The 21961-nt window shown below is 47.3% G+C and overlaps 1 protein-coding gene across 2 annotated transcripts in view; it reads right to left on the bottom strand.

Moving 5' to 3' along the window:
• Nucleotides 1-311: 311 nt before the first annotated feature.
• Nucleotides 312-21961, bottom strand: part of TMPRSS2 (transmembrane serine protease 2) — a 30123-nt gene continuing 8473 nt past the window's right edge. The window contains exons 2-14 of one of the 2 annotated variants that reach the window (XM_029046634.1): nt 20967-21039; nt 17486-17705; nt 15978-16064; nt 14513-14632; nt 12984-13113; nt 10732-10842; nt 7377-7420; nt 6328-6499; nt 4656-4831; nt 4244-4339; nt 3701-3843; nt 2562-2714; nt 312-1795 (exon numbers count right to left, since the gene is read on the bottom strand). In XM_029046634.1, the coding sequence (XP_028902467.1) occupies nt 1784-1795; nt 2562-2714; nt 3701-3843; nt 4244-4339; nt 4656-4831; nt 6328-6499; nt 7377-7420; nt 10732-10842; nt 12984-13113; nt 14513-14632; nt 15978-16064; nt 17486-17705; nt 20967-20981 (1479 nt within the window). In that variant the 5' untranslated portion in view covers nt 20982-21039 and the 3' untranslated portion in view covers nt 312-1783. The remainder of the gene's footprint in view (nt 1796-2561; nt 2715-3700; nt 3844-4243; nt 4340-4655; nt 4832-6327; nt 6500-7376; nt 7421-10731; nt 10843-12983; nt 13114-14512; nt 14633-15977; nt 16065-17485; nt 17706-20966; nt 21040-21961) is intronic. The other variant, XM_029046636.1, reaches the window with a different exon arrangement.

The following is a 21961-nucleotide window of genomic DNA, read 5'->3' on the forward strand; positions in this document are numbered from 1 at the left end:
GAGGGTCTGAAATGCTCTCTGTCAATCGGGATGACTTGACGCGCAGAGGCGAGTGGGGCTACTGGGAGGAAAGAACTGGTGAGCCTTTTGCCAAGATGGACTGCGGCTGAAACCTAAGCAGGGCCTCCCTCTCTACATCTTCCTTGTGATTTAGCATGCACTGTCTGTCTTTTTTCTCCCTTTAGATTTTTACATTCCTTAGGAGTAAAGTCCAAACACTATACGCATCCACCAAGCACCCTACGCATGTGTTTCGGGCAAAGTCGGGACCAAAATGAATGCCAAATAAAACTATCCAAATTCCACAAACATTTGAAAAAAAAGTATATAATTTATTTGCACGATAATACGCAATCGAATTTTACAGTTTAAAATGATACAAAACATTCGACAAAATTATTGGTCACATATAAATAAAAGTAGGCACTAAGGAAGGGAAATGTTTTCTCTGTAAGAAACCATTAAAAAAAAAATCCTGCCTTGATTGGTTGGCACCTTGTGATTCACTGCTTTACAGTCTCGGAGAAATGTGCATTTCCCATCTCCCTCCTCCTCCCCACCAAAGGCCAAACGATGCAACTTCTCCCGGACAAGATCTCCACGGCAACACGGGGTAAGAGTTAGTTGTGGCAAAGCAAACATTTAATCTCACCAGAATCAGGGTATCCGTGGGAAAAGGAGAGAGAAAGTGAAATACCGACACCAGGCCTTCTTTCTTGAACCGCCCCGGATGGCGACAAAAATACTGCCCCTTCCCCGCGGTGAAAATTACTGTGGGGACAAGGCATCACCCTGTATCCCCCTTTAGTATCTAGTATCCCGTGGTGCCCCGGTTTCTTTAATTACTATCCTTTCCCATTGCAAAGCCTCTGATTGAGAATGGACACCAGAGGGTCAGAATTTTCCATGGTGCCAAGGTACGAAAAGCTGGATAATCGGTTTAACGCTGAGGTAGTCGCATATAGAAAACGTGACGTGGAAACAATACACTGGCAACCGCGGGTCCCCGATTGTCAGAGCCGGCCCCGATCTGTCTAAGATCAGCAGGCGCGAGAGGAGGGGAAGGGGTCCTGGCCATCCAATGACGTGGGCTGGGCTTCCACTGACGGTCACGTGTCACTTCATCACTTCACCAAACTAGGCCCCTGCTAAGTCCTGTTCTCGTCTACTGGCCCGGAAATCACCAAGACGGGTCAGCCCGACCCGGAGCAAACAGCAGGACAAACCCCCCCGGGGGTGGGCCCACCTCCTCCCTGCCTACCTGCCAGGGGCCAGTCCCCACCCCACCCTCTACCGCGAGAGCTCACGAATTTCCACCCGGAGCCGGCCGGCAGCCGAGAGGTCCGGAGCCGCATGGACGGCGACGGCCTCTGAATCGACCGCGGCCGGTAGGCTCCGCTTGGGAGAGAAAGAGGGTCACGCTCGGAACTCTAGAATCTCCACTTCCCGGGGTGGGATATTCCGATTGGATAAAGACCCCGGGCGCTCCGAGGAGTCGTTTCGTTTCTGACCACAGCCACTGCATAAAAACCTAAAGTGCTTTTGAGATCTGGGGCGGGGGCGAGGGAGTGGGATGAGGAAGGGAGGAGGGTGCGGGGGGAGAGTTATGTTGAGGGAAGGTGGTGGGAAGAAAGTTTCTGCAGCCTGCACAGAACTGGGAAGAGTGCAAAGTTGGTCACATCTGCTACTCAATTAAAAATAAATGTCAGGACCTCCAAATTATTGCTTAATTCACACAGAACATTCAGGACCTTGATTGACTTGCTGATGCGGAGGCCCCAGATCAACTGTAAGCCTGTCCAAAAAAAGGAGAAAAAAAGTTCAGTCGTCATTTAGCGCCGAATCGAGGGCCAACCTGCCGGCTGCAGTGCCCCCCGCCCGAGCAGATGCATTTCCTGGCTTCCTCGAGGAACGAGACAGCTCAGCCACAGACTGGCCTTTCCGGTCGCGCAGGTGGCTGCTCCCCCGGGCCAAAGGTCGGCAAAGGGCCGAGGTCCCGGGGCGGGCCAAAGCAGCCAACGACGTGGGCGGTCCGCTCGGCTTTGTTTACTAGCCAGGATCCGAGGCCCAACCCAGCCGGCACAGCCTAACCCCGGGGAAGGGTGACGCCGCTTGCAAACCAGGGGACGTAAAAGATGGGAAAAGTGGGAGGCGGCACATCCTAGTGGAAAGGGCACGGGCTTGGGAGTCAGAGGATCTGCCACATGCTGGCTGGGAGACCTTTGGCAGGTCACTTTACTTCTCCGTGCCTCAGTTCTCCTCTTTTCCCTCCTATTACGACTGTAAGATTGTAAGTCCCTTGTAAGACTAGATCGCAAGTCCCTTCTAGACTGTAAGCCCGGGGATCGTCTTTCTTGATTGCTAAATTGGACTTTCCAAGAGCTTAGCACAGTGCTCTGCACACAGTAAACACTCAATAAATATGATCGAACGAATGAATGAAAGCCCCAGGTGGGACAGGGACCGTGTCCAATCTGATTAACTCGTATCTAGCCTGGCGTCCCGTGGTGTTCGACCCGCCAAAAGCGCTCAACGAACACCGAACAAAAGTCTGGCCTCACCTGCATCTGACGGTAAATCCAGTCGGTAAATAGGGTCAGGTTTCCATAGACTCCAGGTCTGTTGGCCTTGGCGCAGCCGGATCCCCAACTCGTATCCCCAACTAACCACCATAGGGCATCTTTCTCAGTGACCAAAGGGCCTCCGCTGTCACCCTGGTCGGAGATGGACAAATCAGAAGGGCCGAGTCAAGAGGTGCTGTTGCAATACTCAGAAGAGAGGACAGTGGTAGACCGTGAGTTCCCCTGTGGGCAGGGGACGGGTATACCCACTCTATTATGCTGTACACTCCCGAGCGCTCAGTACGGTGCTCTCTCTGCCCGAAGCAAACGCTTAGTAAATACCACCGATTGATCTGAGCGGGATTACTAATGCATTCGCCAGCAAGGAATGGGCATGCCCATGGTGACCATATTTGCCGAGGTGTCTTTAACCGAGTAATAGTTTTAAGAACCAAAATCCTGGCTCGGTTAAAAATATTTTGCATTGTGGGCTGAAACAAGAGTTTCTTTGGACTGAAAAGCATTAAAAAAAAAAAAAAAAGAGTTCCCAACTTCCCATTAATCCAACACATGGGTGACCCTTTGAGTGAAGTTGGGAAAAACTTACTGAATGATACTGGCCGGAAAGCTACCTATGTTCATCCCCCTCGGTGATGGTTATTTATTGAACGCTAGAGCGTAGAGCACTGGTCTAGGTGCTGGACATAATAAAGTAGATATAAAAGTCCCAGTCCCTGCCCCGGAGGCCTTTGCAGTTGAATAAGAAAGACAAGAAAACTGTAGATTGTAAACTCCTGGTAGATTGTAAACTCAGTTGGATTGTATTTTCCCGAGTGCTTAGTACAGTGCTCTCCACATAGTGAGTGCTCAAAAAACACCTTCGACTGAATGACGAGAAGACGCGAGCTGGATTACAAACTCCTAGAGGACAGGGATCATATCTACTACTTCTCATGTGCTCTTCCAAGTGCTTACTACAGCAGGGATTCAATTCTTTTGACTGGTTAATTTTATACGCTGTGCAGAATACTTTTGCAGTTGGGTACCCCAGTATAAATGTAACCGGTACATATGTGTTGTAAAATATTGGGACTTAGTAGGATGAAGATGGCATAGATGTTCAAAAGGTAACTACTTACCTGGCAGGAATCAATCCCTCCCTTGAGATAACCTGCACAAATCATGGCCGGTGTGATAAGGTGATTGTAGACGTATCTACTATTGCATTTCCATGGTTCTATAATTGGTACCGTTACTGCATTCAACACGTCTGAGGTTTTTCCTACATGGGAAGCACACGGTAATAAGTGTCAGACAACAGACCCACTCCCACCAAAGCCTGACGTTGACATTTTCTCCTGCACCGGGGACATGAGTGTCTGACTCTTGCCTTCTCTTCCCACACCATTCTTTTCTTTTCCCACCTTTCCATCCCTCTGACAAATGCCAATGCTTAGTTTTGCACTAAGGAAAGCTGATTATCACAGTCTAAATCGGAGGGAGGAGGACTGAGTCCCAATTTTACAGATGAGGTAACAGGCAAAGAGGATTTAAGTGAACTTGCCCGTGGTCGCATAGCAAGCAACTGGCAGAGCCGGGATGAGAACCCAGATTCTCTGACTCCCAGGCCCGGGATCTTTCCACTAGGCCCGCTGTTCCTCACCCGTTCCTCCAAATCTTACCCTTTTCGTGTGTGGCGCCCCATCCAGATATCCAGCACTGCTGATTGGGCTCGAACATCATTCCGGGGTTAGGCAGGCACACCGGTCTTACGTTCTCTGTTTAAGTCACGAGAAGAGAAAATATGTTTGCTCCGGCCTCGGGCACCGAACACAACCGGCGCGAGAGCAAGGTGCCTTCTCAAGTGCCTACCCCACTGCCCCCACTTCACAAGTGCCAGAGCTTCATCCTTTTCCTCCCTCGGTTCTGACTATCCCAGTGCTTAGAACAGTGCTTGGCACATAGTAAACGCTTAATACAATTATTATTATTAAACCCTCTGTCTGAATTTTATCTTCTTAGGTCCCAACCCTGAAGTCCAAATGACTTCTACAGCTGAATTTTGGTCTACGCAAAGGTTGCAGTTGTCCCTACCATTGAACGTTAATGGAGCTTGCAACTTCATAAGGGCGATGTCGTTGTTCTTTGACTTGGTGTCGTAATTTGGATGAGAAATTATTTTCTGCACTTTGTATCCACTCCCATAGAACATGGCAGATTGTCTCAGAATACCTGCAAATACTGTCCAGTAACGTGGACTGGAAACAGGTCTGAGGGTTTAAAAATACAAGAGTAGTTGATAAGCAGGAAATTCATTCGAGAGTCACTTTCAGTCAACCCATACAGCAGTCAAGCAACGTGGCTTAATGAAAAGAGCCCAGGAGGGGACCTGGGTGCTAATCTCACACTTGTCTCCTGTGTGACCCTGGGCAAGTCACTTAACCTCTCGATGCCTCAGTTTCCTCATCTGTAAAACGGGGATTCAGTCCTTTTCTCCCTCCCCCTCCAAACGTACACCCCCCGTGTGACAGGGACTGAGTCCAACCTGATGATCTTGCATCTACCCCAACAATTAGTACAGTGCTTGGCACATAGTAAGTACTTAACGGGTTCTATTATTATTATTTTTATTATTAGTTATAATCATAACAACAATAAAGAGTAACTTCTACAACATTCTGTTTCTTTCTTCCTCTAAAATATAGCTTTATCTCCCTCTGGATGACCAGGGGATTTGGAGTCTCCCACTGGGAACAATGCAAGAGCTGCAGCTCAGCCCAGCCCAGCCCTGCCCTGTCTTGCCCTGCTGTAATGGATGTCCGTGCCTGCCCTGACCCCAAAATACCACCTAGGGCTGTCCCAGGTGACAGAGTGTTGCTGGGAATGGAGGTTGCCTTCTCTAGGACCCCTGACTACTTTCCAGGGAACCCATTTCCATCAAATATCTAGAAATTCCTGAAATGGAGTCCTGCTATAGCACCTCTTCTTCCTCCTTCCTTTTTCTCCTCCTTCCCGTCACCCCATTTCAATAAATGATCTGAAACCTGGAAGAAAGGGACTGCCGAGAACAAATGAGTCAAGTAGGTGCCTCTTCTGCACTTATCTGTTTATCGAGTAGGACTTTCTTTCAACCAGTCATCTAACAAAGCTCACCTTTGTTCACTGTAAACTGAGTTCTTATGAAAAAAACAATATACCCATCCCCATGCCAGGGGCAGCTTGGCCAACACCCTCATCACACCTCATTAAACCAAGCTAGGCCATTCAGAGCCACCTAAGCCACTGGTGGAGACAATATGTGAGCCCACAGCTAAAGATGGGGGAAGGTGGATGGGGGAAGGTGGAGGACGGAGGAGGAAGAGGGGGAAGGGGAAGAAAAGGAGATGAAGGGGAGTGAAAAAGGAGGAGAGTGAGAGAGGCATAAGGAGAGGAGGGAGAGAAGAGGAGAGGGTGGGAGGAGGAGAGGGAGGGGAAAGGAAGGAGAGGAGAGAGGAAAAAGGAGAAAGGAGGAGGGAGGGACAAAAGAAGTGAGGGAGAGGAGTGGAAGAGAAGGAGGGGGATGGAGAACAGGAGGACGGAGGAGAGGGAGATGGGAGAAGAAGGGAAGAGAAGGAGAGGGAGGGGGAAGAAGAGAAGGGGAAGAGGAGAAGAGGAAAGGGGGAGAGGAGGAGAGAGTGGGGAAAAGATGAAGGAGGAAGGAGAGGGAGGAAAAGCAACGGGGGAGAGAAGTGCACAGAGCCCAAGGGAAAGAACGGTCCGGACGTACTCTTCCACGCAGTGAGCTGCAGTGACGATCCATTCCGAAGTGATGATGGAGCCGCCGCAGACGTGGACTCCTTGGACGTGCAAGCTGACCTGCCAGGGCCACTCCCCCGGGCTTGCCACCGCCCCCCCAACGATCCGGTTCAACTGGCTCGCTCTGGAGGCCGTGCCGCACTCTGAGAGAGGGAAGGAATGAGGGAGAGAGGGAAGAGGGGAGGGAGGAGAGAACAGCCAACTAGAAGCAGGGAACTCCCCAAGTCCCAGCGCCGAGCGGATGCTGCCCAAACAACAGGCCGAAGCTCACCTGAGGCCCCTCCTGAGCCTGGCCTGTCATGCCACGCCCCCGGGGGAATGGCGGCAGAGTATGCGGCCCGCTCCACTCCCCTCATGCCCCGCTCTGGTCCGGGCAACAATATTCCTGCCACCCAGAGAGGGGCCGGTGACTTGCTTCCCTCTGCCTCCTGCAAACCCCCTATCTGCCAGCTCCCACCGTCCCTTCTAATGGTCACTCTATGTCCCTGCTCCCACTTCTGGGCCTGAGACACCAGTGGCAGTCTGAGACCCTTTTGCACCCTTTCGGGCTCCTTCGGGCCATCAACCAATCCATCATTCAATGGCATTTACTGAGTGCTTAGTGTGTGCGCAGCACTGGACTAAACGACTGGAAGAGTACACTACAATAAAGTCCGTAGACACGATCCCTCACCGGAAGGGGTTTACGAGCTAGTAGGGAAGCTTATATCTGTCTGAGTCTGCCTCCTCTCAGGGGGGCAGGGGCAGCGCCATCCCCCCAGTGGAGCCCTGCCCCCCCAACCCTGCCCCCCTCAGCCCCTCCCAGCAGGTGACACTCTAAACTCCAGCAGCCGTACTGGGCGCCGGTCAGGGAGAGGACGGAGACGAATCCGGGCCTCCAGTCCCCGAGAATGGCTGCAGGTGCCAGGCATCCCGCTCCAGGGGAGACCCCGCCACCTCCCCACCCTCGGCCACCCGACCAGTAGGCTCCCCCGGTGATCCGGAGAGAAAGGAAGCAGACAATTGGTTGGGTCCACTTACCTATGCAGCGCAGAGACACCACCATCTTGGAGGAACAGACGTCACTGGGGAAGGAGAAAAAAAGTCACATGGACAGACAGGGGCGGTCTGGATGAACTTCGCCTAGACTGTGAGCCCTTTATGGGACAGGGACTGTGTCCAACTTGATTAACTTCTATCTACTTCAGTACCTGAACAGTGCTTGACACATAGTAAACACTAAACATAATAATGATATTATCAAGGATCCAACTCTTCCCTCCTGCAGGATGGCGAGCAGACCCACTTTCACTCTCCACACCCTCACATAAATACAAACTCCACTTCCCCTTCAGGGTGGTCTCTCTACCCAAGCGCCTGTCAGCCCCAGAAGGGGCAGCGGGCCTGGGGGGTGGTCTTGGGTAGGGAAAGCAGACGAGACAGCATGTGAAGTCGGCGATCCTCCGGTGCCATCCCCTTGCGTGTCCGAAAGGAAATGATGAAATAGCACGGCCTAATGGAAGGAGCACAGGCCTGGGAGTCAGAGGACCTGGGTTTTCTAATTCTGACTGCCCCTTGGCTGCTGTGTGATCTTGGGCAAGCCACTTAACTCTCCTGTGCCTCGATTACCTCAACCGAAATGGGGATTAACAATGTGACTCCCATTTGGAACAGGGAAAGTGTCCAACCTGATTAGCTTCTATCTACCCCAGCACTTAGTTCAATGCCTGTCACATAGTAAGCACTTAAAAAATGTCATTAAAAAAAAAAGTGGAGGTTCCTAGATGACCAAAGATGGGAGCTAAGCAGCCTGAGCACTGTCCGTGGGGGAGGAGCACAGGTCTGGGAGTCAGAAGGTTTGGGTTCTAATCCCAGTTGCGCCTCCTGCCTGCTGTGTGACCTTGGGCAAGTCCTACGCTTCAGTTTTCTCATCTGTAAAATGGAGATTTAATAGCTGTTGTCCTGCTGCCCATGTGGGATAACGACTGGGTCTGGTCTACCCTAGCTCACCTGGCCTACCTCAGTACAGTGCTTGGCACATAATATGTGTTTATCAAATACCACTGTCATTATTATTATTCACTTAAGGATGGGCAAGGTGAGGAACTGGGTGAGGGCTAGAAGAAGATCTTCTCCCTCGATCCCATGGGGAGTGAGTGCCCCCTAGTACGAAGGTTGAATCCAAGGAAGCAGAAGTCTTTTTTCCTTCAGGGGGTGCCTGTGCCCACCAGAGTGAATGCCCAGGCCTGGGAAGAGGGGGATGGGGTTCATTCAATGGTTGTGTCCCACATCTTACTTTTACTGCAGCCCTGTCCCCTCCAAAACTAACCCAGGAAAGCCGGGGAAGAAGGGGTGCGTTGGGAGTGTGGGATCGATTGTTTCCTGGCGGGAGGGGAGGATACCAGCCTCGCCCTGGCCGTGGCCCGTTTCCACCGCTCAGGGCCAGGGTAGAACCCAGGTCCTCTGACTCCCAGGCCCGTGCTTTATCCACTAGGGCACGCTGCTATCTCAGCCACTTGTTACACACTCACAGGGATCTACTCTTTAGTAGAATTATAAGATGGATCAGAGCATGCAAACATCAAGCTCAAATTCTATCTTCCTAAACCAAGAAGTGAGAATCCCTGATCCACTGCAGTGCCTTAGGGTAGTAAGGGCAGAAACAGGGCTTTCTTTTCTTTAGTTTCCTGAACTCGCTGCCACTCTTCTGAGTTCTCAAGGGACCGCGATTTCTTCCCTCTCTCCTCCCCTTGGTTTTTCTTGGCTTCAGATCTGTGTATGTAACTGAATAAGACAAAGGGACACTCAGAGCTCAAAATTAGCCTGACCAGCTGTGTTTTAGTTCCCGGGCATGCAAACCTGCGGGCCAGCCATTTAGCAGGTACACCTGCACACATGACCGAAATCTCCCTCTACGTGACCGGGACTTGTTACCTTCCCGATGGCAGCTGAGGGGTTGAACTTGGGGTAGCTGAGCCTCCGGGGTCCGCAGAGAAAAGGCATTCATTCAATCGTATTTACTGAGTGCTTTCCGTGTGCACAGCACTGTACTAAGTACTTGTATACCCTAGTTCTGGCCTAGCTGGGGAAGTAGCAATCAATCGATCCAGAGTATTTATTGAGCACTTACTTTGTGCAGAGCACTGTACTAATTACTCAAGAGAAGACAATGCAACAGAATTGGTAGATAGGTCCCCTGCCCACAAGGAGTTTACAGTCCAAAGGGGAAAATCTCTAATAATAATATTATTCATTAATAGGTGTAGCAGATAGAGCACGGGCCTGGGATTCAGAAGGTCATGGGTTCCAATCCCGGTTCCACCACGTGTCTGCTGTGTGACCCTGGGCAAGTCAGTTCACTTCTTTGTGCCTTAGTTACCTCATCTGGAAAATAGGGATTGAGACTGTGTGCCCCAAGTGGGACAGGGACCATGTCCAACCCAATTTACTTGAATCCACCCAAGGGCTTAGTACAGTGTCTGGCACATAATAAGTGCTTAACAAATACCATAATTATTATCAAGTGCTTACTACGTGCCAACCCCCAAGCTATATGCCAGGGTAGATATAATAGTATCAGATAAGGCTCTGTCACACTCAGGGCTTACAGTCTAAGACGGAAGAAGATGAGGAAACTGAAGTATAGAGAAGTTGGAGTGACTTGTTGATGGACACACAGCAGGCAAGTGGCAGAGTCAGGATTTGAACCCAGATCATAACAGATCCAGCCACAGAGAAAGGCAACGGACAAGATCCGAGAACTGCAGGAAGATGCTGTCAGCAAGCCATGTGGATAAAGTCTTAGAAAAGCTACCGATCCCCACCTATAAAGCACCTGGAAAATCAAACCAATGAGACACGCAAACCATTCGACTTGCCCAGGGCAAACTCCCAGTCACCCCTTAGGATAAGCCAAAAACAACCCCGGGTGAAGGTCAGAGTGGAGGTTGGGGAGATCATTTTGTCCATCCACCAGTTCCAGAAGCTATTCCAGCTAAATCTTCAGTGAGTCTTCAGACTTAAAACAATAACTTGCTTAACAAATGCCTTACAGTAATTGTAAGCTGATACTGGCAATTTCCGGAAGGACAACAAACAACCTTTCCCTCTCAATAGAAACCCAGCACTTTGTGTGGCTTTTGGGGGGTTGGGGGAGGGGGGGAGGCGTGTGTAGGAGGAGGGGTTTGGAGGTGGCCTTTAGTCCTTATATGGAGCCTAATACGAGACACTGAGCTTTATCAATCTTGGTTGAACCCTAATCTTCCCCAGTAACCAAGCCCAGCCATAAAGGTGCTTATGCTTATGTCATTAGTACTTAACTCGCTAAAAGGACTCTGAGGCATTTCCTCAGTGCCCCCACAGCACTGAATTTTCAAAAGAGAGAAAAGTCAGATACCTGTTGTATAGCTTCTTATACAGATCTATGTTCCTGGAACTCATGTTCAGCTTCATGAAACTTGTAGCACCACTGGAATCGGTTACTCCGTGACTCAAGTGGAAGCTATTCCTGCAAAAATCATTCAGAGCAGAAAAATCTGAAGAATCAGCCTCTAGGGACAAAGAGACGGGACCCTTTTCTCGCCCATAAGAGAAAAACTGGAGAGCAGGGAGGCTGGTTTCTATTAGAGAACTTGGACAGGCGTCTGTGAGAAGACTGGAGAGCAGGGAGGCTGGTTTAAAGAAGAGGAGAACTCGGATGGAAGTCGATGAGAAGACTAGACAGCAGGGGAGACTGGTTTATAGAAGAAGAGAATTCGGACAGGAGACGGTGAGAAGACCGGAGAATGGGGAGGCTGGTCTGAATAAAAAGAGGACTCGGATGGGAGGTGGTGAGAAGACTGGAGAGCAGTGGAGCCTGGTGCATAGAAAAGGAGAACTCGGATGGAAGTCAGTGAGAGGACGGGAGAGTAGGGGTGACTGGTTTGTAAAACTGGCAGGTGGGGACACCGCTGCTGCTGAAAGACGTCCTTGTGGTTTGAACATCGTCTTGGTGCAGCAACACTAAAAGTGTTCATTTCACATGGTCCCTGGGAGAAGGAAGGTTCTCTTGTGGCAGGAGTTAGAAACCATATCCCACCTCCATGTTTCTCCCGAAGGACCCCTACCATCACACTCTCCTCCCTCTTGAACCTCCTCCTGCTCCCCCATCATGGCCCCCCACTTCCATATCTCCTTAATCTTCACTCTAAGAACTCACAGAAATGTCTCAGGTACCACAGAAAGTTCAAAAGGAAACAGCTCCCAAATGCCTCTGAGACTGGGGCACTGTTTAATGAATCAATCAATTATCCATTGTTGAATAAATGTTCTCCACTCCTTTTATTACCGATTGTATCTCTCCTTTCCCTAACTGTAAATACTTCAAGTCTGCTTGTCTCTCCCATGAGACTAAACTCACTATGGGCAGGGATTGGGTCTTTTCAAACTCCCAAGTGCTTGAGTTGGTGCTCAACACACACTTCTGATTCAATGACAGACAATGAGGGAAGCCCTACGACCTAGTGGAAAGAGCCTCAGACTGGGAGTCAGAGGACCTGGACTCTAACCTTGGCTCTGCCATTTGCCTGCTGTTTGACTCTGGGCAAGTCACCTCACTTTTCTGGGCCTCCATTTCCTCATCAGTCAAATGGAGGTCACACACCTGTTCTCCCTCTCCCATAGACTGTCAGCCCCACGTAGGACAGGGACTGTGTACAACTTGATTATCTTGTATCTACCCCAGCACTTAGCCCAGTGCTTGGCACACAGTAGGCACTTAAACACCATCTAAAAAAAACAAAACAAAAAACTCCTAAACACCCAACCCAAACACTTTTCACCTGCTCCTGATTTTCTCCTCTTCCATCTCCAGGGTCTACTAAAATGGCAGAACACTCTTTAATGCTCTGAAGTTGCCCTTGGACAGGATGGATGTGTCACAAAGAGATGCTCAGTAGTATCAAGAGGAAGGGGAGGGGGAAAATAATACACTTGGACTCCAGCTGTCATTTTGTCCACAGTTTGCTAATGTGGATCCAAGCAAGTAACCTATAAAAAAATAGGTTACCAGGTGCAATCCACCAAGAGAGACTGTCAAGACAAGCAAACCACAAAGAACTATCTTTACGGACCGTCAATCACACATCGCTTGCTTCAGCTTCACTTAAGGAAATAGGATCTCATCATTATCAACATGGTCTTCAATAATGAAAGCTACCTAAATACACACAGTTGTATATCTAATATACATTTATATGCCCTTCTGTCACCTTCCCAGCACCATGGCCTAGTGGAAAGAATCCAGGCCTGGGAGTCAGAGGATCTGGGTTCTAATCCAGCCTATGGCCAAGTGTTCGCTGTGTAATTTTGAGTGAGTCACTTCACTTCTCTGTGCTTCAGTTACTTCATCTGTAAAATGGGGATTAAACCCTCCCTGCTCCTACTTGGACTGTTAACCCAATGTGGGGCAGGAACTGTGTCCAATATGATAAATTTGTATCTACCCCAGCACTCAGAACAGTGATTGACACATAGTAAGCGCTTAACAAATACCATTAAAAATATACATACATATATAAGGGATCAGAGAAAGGTGAATTTCCATCCCTTTCTAGCACTGTAGGTCTTGACTGCTTTTCTTGAAAACTCCCGACAAGACGATTTCCTCACCTGTTATACCCCATGTCTTTACATGCTATCTTCCCATAATCATCATTCCAATCGTCTTGGCAGACAGGATACCAGGATTTGTTTTGAGATGAGTAAACCTGAAGGACGAACTTTGGCCCATAGAGACGAACTGCAGCGGAAGAAACAATAAGCGTAAGGATACCTTCACAATCCACCACGCCGCATGCTAAAGCCTTATTTTGTAAAGTTCTGTGTGAGGCCTTCGTGACTCATTTGATCCAAGTCATACAACAGTCTTAAAGCAAACCTTTGTGGCAAAATTTTCAATCACCTCTAGCCTAATCACTCAGCCAGAGACAGAAACCTGTTTGCAGCCATCCCTTCTTTTGAGTCTGGAAAATATGCTGTTCCCACCCTGTGGGGTACTGAGCCGTGAAAGTTACTCCAAGGGCTTGCAGCCCTGCTGGATTTTCCAGCCCAAGACCCTTTTCCCGTAGGTGTGTTGTGAACACAAAGGCAGCTAATCCCTGGGTCCACAGGATAGAGATTAAACGGGTCTAGGGCTGAAAATATAATAGGGCACCAGGAAAAGGAGGATAATAATGAAAGCAAATGAACTAGCTGCCCCCTTAGAAAGCACAGAAACTTAGAAAATATTTTGCTCCTTATACCTAATCATGAGAGTAGCCAGGCTAAGATCCCTATACATGCCTGTTCTTTTTATTACTCAAAATCCATAGGCTCATCTATTCATCTTGTCTCTTATCGTTCTGGCATTTTCCCTTTATTTTACAGTCATTCCTTAACCCCCAAAGTAGATCTGTACTTTGATAGGATTCTGCCTGGGTTGTGCCCTGCCAATGCCCAGCTCAGGGAGAATATGTCTGGCCTGTTTCAAAGACCAGAACAGTAAGGAACATATGGGCAGCCGTTAACCTGGAAGACAGATGACGGAACCAGGATTAGAAATTAAGTCTCCTGGCTCTCAGTCCTGTGCTTTTTCCACTAGGCCACACTGCTTCCCACAGTTTTTTACAGCAGGCCCCAGCCAGGAAACAGAAGCTAAAAGCAGGAGAAAGACCCAGGCAGCTTTGAACCTTGTACTTACAAAAAAGCAACATTGTGCTTTCTTTTTCAGTTTGAGGGAAGAAATGAACAAAACTGCTTCAGTAAAAATCAATCTATCAAAGTGGACATAGACTGACCCTTGCCACAACGCTTAAATCAGAGAGCCAGCTGGAAACATATTTCCTTTCATCGAGAATGGATTCGACTCAGCATCCTACAACCCAATATTTCAAGAATATACAAAACCCCAGCCAACTCCATCTATCACACCACCACTTTAATGGGAATTATAGTTATTATTATTGTCATCTCAAGGATAAAGAAACTTCCTTTGAGATCCATAAAATGGTCTGTTTTCCACTTTGATTATATAGAACAAAACTTCTGAATGCTAAGTGTCCTAAAAAACCCAAAAATGCTACGGAAATTTTCTGAGAAGCAAGGGATGAGACGGTCTTTGGGGAAGCCTTGTCCATAACCTTGTTTCTAAGAACACCTACCGCAACGGTTTTCATCTTCGCCACTGGGGCAATGGGATATGCCATCACACCAGAAAGAGGGACTGATACAGGTCCCTGATGACCCGCACTCTATTCCAGAGCCCGAACACTTATTTTCAACTGGGGAGGGGAGAAGTGAGAAAGGGACAGAGTCATTTCATTGTAAAGGGAAGAGAAAAAAAAACAATTAGAAAGCAAATTAAAGACAGGGTTTGGGAGAGCACTTCTCTGTTACAAGTTTGGCTGTTGAGGAATGGGCTCATACCTGTCCGCTAAAATAAGGCTTTTCGATAGTTTCCTCCTTACCTGAGTGAGAAAAATAATATACCTAAAGGTGGGCCCATTCTGGGAGCAATGACCCCCAGCATTAACCCAAGCAAGTTGGCAAGGTGTTCAACTTCACAGCCTGAGAATTTGGACTGGAAATTTTAACACAATAGCTACACGAACTGAACATTTTTCACACTTGCTAGTGAAATACTGATTTGCCCAAGGGTCTCCATTTGCCAGTTATCTAGATAATTAAAGCCAAAAAATTAACTTTGGCTGGAATAACTGGTCATTACAAGCCAAAAGAAAACCAAATACATAAAAGCCTATTCATCTAAAATATCATGGAAATTGAAGCACAATTGTCCACAGTTTGCTAATGTGGATCCAAGCAAGTAAAGGGATCCAACATAGGACTTTGGGGGTGGAGGGGGTGTTTCTCCTTCGCTCTAGCTCTGGCTCAGTGAACTGCTGCCTTTCAATCAGAACAGAGTATCAAGAGGAAGGGGAGGGGGAAAATAATACACTTGGACTCCAGCTGTCATTTTGTCCACAGTTTGCTAATGTGGATCCAAGCAAGTAACCTATAAAAAATAGGTTACCAGGTGCAATCCACCAAGAGAGACTGTCTAGCATCACACCCTCTGAACAGCACTTAGAACATTGCCGGTGCTAAGTAAACATGAAATATTACACCCAAAGTGGAAAGGTTTTGTGGGTGGGGAGAAGAAAGAGAAACTCCAGGTTCCAACTGTTGAGCAACTAGGAGAAATGCAGTTTAAATTCAGCATAATGACATATTGGCACCCAAGCAGAGGTGAATTAATGATTTTTAAGAATTTGGTGAAGAAAATGAGAAGTAGCACCAGCTTGACAATAAAGGCTCAAATAAGGGAAGCATTTTTTAACAGGGCATCTGGTGGCCACATAGGCCAAATGCTTTGGGGAAAACACAAATTCTCAGAACTCTCTCAAAGATGGTTGAAATGGCTCACATGAACTGGGTCCCAAGTTTGTGAAAGGTTTCTCCAACAGTTATTGAACAGCTTTGCCCCAGTCCGGATCTGGGGCACAGAACCACTTCTCCCCTACTTTCTTTTCCTGCAGTGGCCATGGCCACCCACCAACCACTCTCCTGCTCACCCACCAACCCCTTCCTCCCTCTCTCAGTTGAAGGAAACACAAAAACACTTACAAAACTTCCAGATAAAAATGGCCGCAATCACAGCACCAATTAAAAGTATTGCAACTGAAAAGGCAATGCATATCGCCTTTTTAGCCTCTGAAAGAGAAACAGAAATGGTTGGCGCATTAATACTTTATATTAATTTGTCCTTGTAATTTATTAATTTGTACTTTCTCTTTTCACGACACACAAAGAAGCTCTTTCTCAACCATTATCCTTAGCACTTGTGTATATATTACTTATTCTGATTACTTTAAGCACTTGATACTCTCCCCCTCAACCCCACAGCATTTATATACCTATATATCCATATATAGATATCTGTAATTTTTTTTTTTGTATTAACGTCTCCTCCACTAGACTCTAAGCTCTTTGTGGGCAGGAAACTTGTCTACCAACTCTTGTATTGTACTCTCCTAAGTGCTCAGTATACTGCTCTGCACACTATAAATGCTCAATAAATACCACTGAATGATTATTCTCTATTTTAAGCTATTTTTATATGTCTCCCTTACTAGAACATAAATTCCTTGAGGGAAGGGTACATGTTTTGTGCGGTTGCTGAGCCTTCCTAAGCCCATAGAAAAATGTATTGCCCTCAATGAGTGCTCAAGGATCGTTATCAATGCCGTCTTCTAATTTCTCAAACGAGGAACTACGTGAAGTTCTTCCTTTTTAACTCTCAGTGCTCGGCACAGTCCTTGCCACATAGTGGATGCCGAATAAATGTTATTGTTGACTGACCACTTTCTAAATGTGGCTAATAAAGGAGATTTATCAAAACACTGTTGCAGAGTTTAAGGGCAAAAACAGATGTAAACACTAGGAACTAAATTCTTGACTATACAATGTCCCTTAAAGGATTTCTAACATAACCAAAATGTAAAGGATAACTATTACCTAAGCAAAGCTACCTTGTGGGAGTAAAGTCTTCCCTAACTAAGGAAACAAGTTTCGGTGAGGCTCTACGTATAAATGTTAATCCTGTTGTCGTTATGCCACCAATGAGGAAGCTGCCTCACTCAAGGTTACTCGGTGAAATTGGGGCAGAGGAGACACTTGAGCTCAGCCTCTGAGCTTCTAGGCTGAGAAAAATCACAGAGCCCCTAACTGCTACTCCTTTTGGGTCAGTCTCACCACTGCCCTCCACCCCTGCACCCAAAATGGTGGCATTTGTTAAACCCTTACTGTGTCCTTATAACTGGGGTAGATATGAGAGAGTCAGTTCAGACATGGTTCTTGCCCCTCAAGGAGCTCACAGTCCAAGAGGGAGAGAGAACAGGTGTTTAATCCCCATTTGATAGGTGAGGAAACTGAGGCCCAGAGAAGTTAAGTGACTTGCCCCAGGATGCACAGCAGGCAAGTGGTGGAGCTGGGATTAGAACCCAGGTCTCCTGGAGCCCAGGCCTGTGCCCTATCCACTAGTCCCGCCCCTTCCGCATTCATCAGATCGGATGTTTCCGACAGGACGCTGCCTAGGGAAACATTCCAGTGAAGTCGGGTGAGGGGGCTCGTACTTGAGGTAACCACGATCCCGGATGGCGGTTTGGGTTGAACGAGGACTGAGGGTGAGGAACTGTGCGTTAGGACCCTGGGGATGTACTGAGGCACTGGAGAAGGATAGTACGGAGCTGGGTAAGGCACATAAGCAGTGGGATCTCCAGGATGCCTTGGAGGAGAGAAGTTTTCGGGCTGATAACCACGGTTTTCATAATAGGGTCCGTATGGTGGTATCCCCTAAACAGCACAAGTGGGGGGAAACAGAAGAGAAAAGCTTATTATCAAAAACCTTAAAATGCAGCATTATATCAAATGTCACCAAAACATGCACAAGTGGCATAGAATATGTAGTAGCAAACAGGCTAATCATCACTGTGGTATTTACTAAGCATTTACTATGTGCCAAGAGCTGGGAGAGATACAAGATAATCAGTTCGGTCACAATCCCTCTCCCTCCTTGGATTCACAGTCTAAGAGGGAGAACACAGGTATTTAATCCCCATTTCACTGATGAGAAAACTGTGCGGCACAACACTGAAGTGACTTGTCCAAGGTCACACAGCAGGTGAGTGATGGACTTGAATTTAGAATTTCTGGCTCTGGGTCCTGTGCTCTTCCCTCTGGGCCACACTGCTTTCCTAAGAAGCAATGGGCTTCACCTAACAAAAGGTTTGTGATTCACCCAGTTGTAAAAGGACAAGGGCCTGTTCTTGTAAAACACCGCCTTAAGGAAAACTCTCACTGTCTCACTCATTCCAACAAGTCACACGCAAGGGCTCAAAACACTTCTTCTGACCCCAAGGGCTAACATCAACTCAGCTCCTGGGGCCAGATGAACGTTCCCCAATTCCTGACAACATTCTAATCGAAACGTGGGGAGAAAAGACGAATGACAGTACTGATTGCATCTTTTTTCTTCTCAAAAAAAGGGCAAACTTTTCGGCTCTTCCTTAATTCTCCTGCCACCCCTTTCCTCAGCACTGCTCCCTAAGTCTCTCATCTTCCAGGGATGGGTTTCAAGAGGCAATATTTAAAGTCTACTCTTTGCTCTCCCATTTTCTCACCAGCAGCTGGCTCTTGTCCAGGAAGACACTTAGGACTTTAGAACCAAAAGAACATTACCACCCACAGCAGGAAAGGCCCCGGCTCCTTCAGGACAGCTCAGAAACTCTACCACACTGCAAATTACACTGAGGCTCCAGGTTCAAGAAAATCACTTCCCCTGATTCCACATCAATGCTGGAGAGCAATTGCAGGGCATCCTTCAGGGTTCAAGGGAGTGAAAAACCCCCTTCTGCTACCAGATGGAGTAGAAAGTCTCTCCCAAGAGGCAGTTAGCCTCTAAACTTTAAGCTCCGTGTAGGGGAGGAATAAGTCTACTGTAGCATTCTCTCCCAAGCCCCTGGTATAGGCTCTTCATACAGTAAGTCCTCAATAAGTACCACTGATTGATTGACTGAATGGCCTGGCTGAAGTAGGGCAGTGAAATACCGTAATCTCCTGGTGGCAAATGTAAAGTACAGTCAGTCGGTCAATCGTATCTACTGAGCACTTACTGTGTGCAGAGCACTGTGCTAGGTGCTTGGGAGAGTACAATATAACAATATAACGGACACGTTCCCTGCCCACAATGAACTTAGAGTCTAGTGAGCACAACGGTGCGAGTGTGTGGATGGCCAAAATGGCCTCTGCTTCTCCACCGACCTACTAAGGGTCACGGTCCTTTCTAGAGCTCAGCCATTCTCCACAGGGATGGGGAAAGAGATGCCATTCCCTTCATTCTGGGAAAATATGCACAAGGGCGACGCCTAGGGCAGCTCTCTGTATCTATACCAGCCCCCATTCCCCAGGGAATGAGCAGGTGGATTGATTAAGAGATCAGAATGCATATTAGCCTGCTACAGGTTTTGTGCAAGATCCTATCAGGCATGAGAGAAGAAGGCTTGCAGTCAGCGTGGTAAAGGGACATTTTATTTCTGTTCTAATGGAAAGTGAAGTTGGGGTTCTGAAACTGTTACATACTCTGTACTCTCTCTTGATTGTATCAGGTGTGCTCATGATTTGGCCCAATGCCGTCATTCCCAGTGGTTGCTTCCTTCATACATAAGAATTAACCAGAGAGTATTTTTGATAAAAGCCCTAGCAGAGTGTCATTTTCTGGCATTTTCACGGCTTGTCTCACTGAGGCTCTGGTCAGCTGTGGGACAGTCGGTCCAGTGTTGGTGCCCTAGATCAGGAATTGTTCCTCCTGCCCTCCCTCCGACTCCCTCATACTGCTGAGGGCTGTTCAGAGCCCCAAAGTGGCTATGGCAATAGCTACAGGAGGAGGTAAATGGTGGCAAAATGAGCATGGTGGGGGGGTCTCAATGGACCCCTGAAGGAGACAGACTCTCCTGCCCACCCCCAGCCATCCTTGCAGGCAAGGGGAGATGCCCCAATCTGCTCAGTGGTTGGTTTCTTGTGGGCTGTTCTCTCCACATAGCTCAATGAGGTAGCATAACAAACACTAATGATCAGGTCATTAAAAAAACCAACCTCCCCTCAGGCCAGTATCTTACTGAAGGATTAAATAACACCTCTCCTTGACAGTTAACTTCTGCCAAATGGCTCTCCAATACATCACTCAGTATAGTCCAGAGATTATAATCACAAACCACAGTGTGGGGAAGTTAGGGAACATTAAATTTAATCTTTAATCTCAATGGGGAGCAGTGCGCACAGCAAAATGGACGAGGGTCGAAAAACCCAAAACTGAACTTGGAATGAAGGAGCTTGAGAACATGGAGTTCAAGAGGGAAAATACCCTTCTAAACGACAGCAGCGTGGACTAGTGGGAAGAAGACAAGCCTGAGAGACAGAGGACCTGGATTCTAATCCCAACTCTGTCAACTGCTTGCTGTGGGACCTTGAGCAGGTCAATTAACTTTTCTGTGCCTCAGTTACCTCATCTGTAAAATGGGGAACAAAAACCATTGACTTACACTAATTATTCGATTTGTAAATAGACTTGTGTCTGTCTCCCCTTTGGGGGGTAAGCATCTTGTGGGTAGAGAATGAGTCTTACGTTACTACTATTCCTTACTACTTGGACTAGCGCCTCTGTTGTACTGTACTCTTCCAAATGCTTAGTAGAGTACTCTGCATACAGTAAGAGCTCAATAAATACCACAGATTGACTAATTGCAGCCAGGGGATGCTCAATAAATACCATTACTACTAATAACAAAGGCATGGAAGGCAAACACAGCAGATCAAAAACAGGAAGGAATCTCAAGAATTCTCAAAATGTATCCCTTTCTGGCTGGTCCTGATTCTCGAGAATCCCACCTTTCTTGTTTCTCCTTTCTGAGGAGCAATGATTTTCAACATGGAAAGTTACTAAGAAAATTTCTTGATTTTTATTATACTCGATCTTGTAACTATTGCCCAAGTTATTCAGCAGATGGAAGAGAGAAGTACTGAAAGAAAGGGCTAAACAGGTAATTATTAACCACTTACTGAGTTTAAAGCCATCTTTGTTTTATCGGTAGCATCAAGGTAATGCGAAATATTTGGAGTGCCTCTGAGCGACCTAGGAAAAATAAAAACAGTGTTATATATTTGTACTGGTTGGAAATGAGAAAAAAAGGATCTGGAAAGAAGCTGTACATGTTTTTAAGACCTATTACTTCATTAAGCCTCAGCAACACAATCATCCTTCCCAGCCCCTGATATAGACAGCCAGAGTGAAGAGGAGACAGACAAAGCACTTAGCATTAATCTAGTTTATCTTGTTTAAAGGCCACCAAGAAATTGCTAATTTGTCACACACACACACACGAACCCACACACACAAACATCTCTCTTCCAAACCAAAACCAAATCGAGGCCAGCTGTCTCAAGCCGTTGGAGGAGAGAGACTGGACAAGGTCCAGAAGAAAAACTCCAGATTACTTTTCTTACTCATAGGCATTTTTGAACAGCTAATGATCAGCAATGGAGAGATTGAACACCACATCTCTACAGTTCTCTGAGGTGGCTGGTAATTCCAATTATTTTAGTGTTCATCTAGATAATATCATCGGCCCTTAATTGCACAGCTCACTTTTCTTTTCCCCACCTTGAATTTCATCTGAGACTTTACAATCTACAGTACCAAGCTAAAATCTGTACCACTAGTCAAAAAACCAGCACTTTTCTAACTAAGGATTGAGATCTCCAAGTCATGGAGAGCAAGAGAATCAGGAATATTCAGAGGGGTAGCAGGCAATCGCAAAGTGTGGAGAGGTAGACTTTCAGATAGATGTTTAGTGGAGGTTGCAATGAACTGTGAATTGTGTGAACGGGGTGGGCCAAAGGCTTCTACCTCCTGGATCCTCCCACCCCCTAGATCCTCCTCCAAACTCTGCCCTGCTTCCATTTGCTACTGGCCTGATCCTATGGAGAACGGAGTCAATCAGTACCAAATTTTTTTTTTTCCAGAGGCAATGCCCATTTGACAACTGCAGGCATCT

Source organism: Ornithorhynchus anatinus, chromosome 18 (genome assembly GCF_004115215.2).
Source record: "Ornithorhynchus anatinus isolate Pmale09 chromosome 18, mOrnAna1.pri.v4, whole genome shotgun sequence".
Taxonomy (NCBI): Eukaryota; Metazoa; Chordata; class Mammalia; order Monotremata; family Ornithorhynchidae; genus Ornithorhynchus; species Ornithorhynchus anatinus.